General features: G+C 58.2%; 1 protein-coding gene across 1 annotated transcript in view; it reads right to left on the bottom strand.

Moving 5' to 3' along the window:
* CAMK2B (calcium/calmodulin-dependent protein kinase II beta) overlaps window positions 1–3,940 on the bottom strand; it is a 63,447-nt gene that overhangs the window by 35,765 nt on the left and 23,742 nt on the right. The window contains exon 4 of the mRNA XM_010829115.1: window positions 1,245–1,299. Within this exon, the coding sequence (XP_010827417.1) occupies window positions 1,245–1,299 (55 nt within the window). The remainder of the gene's footprint in view (window positions 1–1,244; window positions 1,300–3,940) is intronic.

The following is a 3,940-nucleotide window of genomic DNA, read 5'->3' as shown; positions in this document are numbered from 1 at the left end:
CAGTTCAAGCATCTCCTGACCAGAGGACCCCAAGTAGGCCAGAGGTTCATTCCTCGGGCCTCCACACCCCATGGCCGAGGCATCTGTCATTTGAGGGAGGAGGTCCCTTCAGGACACACCCTGTCCCCGTGGCCAGGGCCCCCAGGCTGGGCTTCCCAGAGGCCACACGGAGCCACCCCAAACTACGACTGCTGGCCACCGCAGGGTCCCGAGTCACGCTGACTCAGGACAGCTAAATAGAGCCCCGCTCAGCCGGAGCTGTCGGGGAGTGAGGTGATGAGATCACTGCTTCTAAATCCAGCAGGAAGTGAGAGGAGGCAGGGGCCCCAGACGCTTTCACTCAGCACAGCTCACACACACATGTGTGCACATATACACCCATGTACACACTGAACGAATCACACATCCACCATCTACACCCACCCCCACAAAGCACACGTGCAAATGTGCACACACGTGCATGTATGATTTGTGAGAGTGGATATATATGCACACACACCCCCCACAGATCATACGCATGTACACACACATGCACATACACACCCACAAGCCACATGCATGTGCACACATGCACCCGTGGACACGCATGCAAACAGGTACATTCCCCCACAAATCATCTGCACAGTCACACTTTAGGCAATCATACACACACTCTTACATGCTGACGCCAACATACACCCATGCACACTTGTGTATGTTCACACCCCACATGTCCACACCAACACACACACATTCACACACACCACAAATCACACAGGTACATGTATTCATACAATCACACACACATGCACACACTGAAACCCACTCATGCACATGCCCCCACAGATGCCTGCTCATCAACATACATGAATGCACACACACAATCACAAACACACAGGCAGTCTTATGCACCCAAGCATACACTCATGCCAGCCCGTGGGCCCCAGTGCAGCAGTGATGAGAACACCAAGGAAGGTAGCAGAAGACCGAGGGCCAGACCATTCCTCCGGGATCCTTCCCTCCCTCCTTCCCCTGCCTTGGCCTCCAGCACACCCTGTTCTGGGTAGTCGGGAAGGGGCCCAGCTGGGCAATCCCATCCCTGGGGGATTCCATACACCAGTGCAAAGCCAACAAACCAACAAGGCAAGCTGGTGGGTGAGGTGACCCAGGAGTCGGGGGGCTGTCTACCAGGGCTACGAGGGGCCCAGCCCAGGCCCAGCGCTGGGAGCGGACGAGAGCCCGTGTCCCTGGGCTCCGGCACTTACAGATCGAAGACCAGGTAGTGGAAACCTTCCTCGGAGATGCTGTCATGGAGGCGCACTGTGGGAACAGGAGAGGCCATGAGCAGGGGCAACAGCCCGGGGCCCACCCACACTGCCCAGACACTCACAGGCCCACAGCCAGCAGCACAACCCTCCAGGAGGGTGCACCACGCCAAGGGCCTGTGGCTTCACACAGTTCAGGCTGGGGAGAGCCCGGGTGGGCACCGCAGGCAGAGTCTGAGGGGTAAGCCATGGGCCCTTCAGGCCAACTGGCCCCAAGCCAGCATTCAACGGCCTGGAGGGTCTGGTCTTTCCTTTCTTTTCCTTTCCTTTGCAGGAGGGAGACCCAGTCCCCTCTCAGTCCCTGGCCAGGTCCCCTGCTCCCAAATGCAGCAGAGAGCCGCAGGAGGGGGCGGGGTGGGGACGAAGGCCCACACCTCCAGGACTGGAAAGGAGCCGCTGAGGGACTTCATGGGAGAGGAGGGCTGAGGGCTCCACTGCCAGCCCGTCAGGATAGGCTGAGGTGGCAGGGACCCCTGGGGGAGAACCACCTTCCCCGGGGCCCAGTATAGCATCACTGCCGAAGAGTCAGACCCTGATTTCCCACTCCAGATCCTGCAGGGTCAGCAGGATGGTGCCACGGCCACGCACGCCCTCTCTGCTTTAGTTCGTTTCCCCCATCTCCTGAGCCTGGAACAAGGCCTGGCCAGAGCTGTGTTGGATAGGAGTGGACAAATGAATGAATGAGGGAATGAGTGAGTGAACAGCGAGGAAGATTTCAGCACAAAGAACACAACTCCAAGGCCTCCTTTTCCCTAAGCTGGAGATATGCCCGGCACTAAACGGCAGGTATTTCTAGGAAACTTTAGACACTTCCCGTGGGTGATAGATCCTGCCTTCTGTATCAGAAACCTTCAGTGTGCCCATCAGTAACCACCCCAATCATCCTGAGAGGTTACAGATGCAGCAGCTGGTGCACAGAGAGGGCAGTGACTGGCTGAAGGCCACACAGTTCACACAACGCTGAGCAGCGGTGTGGACAGAGCTCCCGCTTGGGCCCTCTGCTCCCTGGGTCTCCCGGAAGTCTTGCTCTCCGCCACGATGGACGGGGCTGTGGGAGCTGGAAGAGTGAAGAGTAGGCTTCTCCCAGGCCCCACAGGTCCCTTCCTCATGCCCTCAAGCTGCTCTGGTTTCTAGCTGGCTGTCGGCAGCCTTTCTTCTCCAGCTCTGGACTTCCTAAGGGCCCGCCAGCAGGGTCCTCACATCAGGAACCCCAATCTGGCTACAATGGCCCCAACCTCAGGCAAAGCCTGGCTCAGGGAGCAGGTCTCACTCACTCCCAGCAGGCAGGGCACCTGGTCACTAAGGATAAAGTGCATGGGTGGCTCCAGGGGGCACCTCCTCTCACACCCTGCTTCTCTCACCATCTCCCCTATCCACTGCTCGCTCTGGATCTCTCTGTTCAAGGGGCCGCTATCCAGCTTCATCTGATCCAGATCCCGGGGCCAACGCCTGGCACCCTCTCACTCCCACCCAGACCTCAACTCTACCAGGCGGGTCTGCACTTTCCTAACATACAACAGACCGCCGGCTCACTGTGCCCTCCTCCAGGACTCTCCTGCAAAATCACTGAGTGAAACTCTCCTCCCGCCAACTCCTTTCGGGTGGGGCCCAGCAGGTCGGCCCCTCTGAGCAGCCTCCCCTGCCCCCAGCCGCTTCCCCTGGAACTCCAAGCAGAGATGGGCCCAGGGTGGAAGGGGGAAGGGAGTGGAGGGGTCTGCTTCTACCACCCTGCCAGGCCTGCAGACAGCACCCCCAGGGGGACACTCCTAGGGGGACCCTTTTCTCTTCTCATGCCGGGGAATCCTCCTTCCCCAGGGGAGTCCAGGGGTCAATAAATCTGGGGTCCTGATGAACTTCCCCTCCTCCCCCGCTGTGGAGGCCACCCCTGCCCTCAGGCCCTGCCCCCTCAGAGCAGGTAAGAAGGGGCTGGCAGGACCCTCAGCCTGAAAGTCAAGGCCACGTGCACACACTCTCCCTTTTTTTCACTTAAACATTTTTAACATTTAAAAAATAGTTATGTACTACTTTAATGGTTTAGAAGAACACCCACCTAGCACAACAGACCCGTGATTTCACAGACGGGGCTAAGTAAAAGACGGAATTGTCACAGAATCTATTTAAGTAGAAACAGTAAGTAAATAACACTGCGGGTGACATACAGTGGCTGCAACTAGAGTCCAGGTAGTTCCTGAGAGTCCAGCCTGGAAGCAAGGGGCTGGGGGACACCAACAGCCACAAGGGGGTGTCAGGAGCCCCGGGACAAGCCTCCCACTGTGGGGCTTGCTCCTCCAGGGGCCACACGGACCTCCTGCCCCTCCCAAACTGCCCCTCGAACCCCTCCATGGACTGCAATACTGCAACAGGAGGAAGGACCCCAGGACCTATCATATGATCAGCTTTGGGAGGGAAGGGCTGTGGATGGCAGCATGGGTCCTGAGCTGTCAGAGACTGGAGACCTTTTACCCTCCACTCCTGCACTGGCCGCCTCATCTTGGCAGGAAGTCCTCCCAGGGCCATCGTACTCCCTGGTGCCCACCTGCCCAGCTCCTAGATGGACTATCCTGCAAGGGAGGGCAGTTCCAGCCCTGGAAACCAGGAGGTGGGAATTTGCCATCCATAAGCCAGGCCCAGGAGAG

This window comes from Bison bison, unplaced genomic scaffold (assembly GCF_000754665.1).
Source record: "Bison bison bison isolate TAMUID 2011002044 unplaced genomic scaffold, Bison_UMD1.0 scf7180017864499, whole genome shotgun sequence".
Classification (NCBI taxonomy): Eukaryota; Metazoa; Chordata; class Mammalia; order Artiodactyla; family Bovidae; genus Bison; species Bison bison.
Note: the sequence above shows the minus strand (reverse complement) of the source record. Positions and strands in the feature narration are given on the sequence as shown.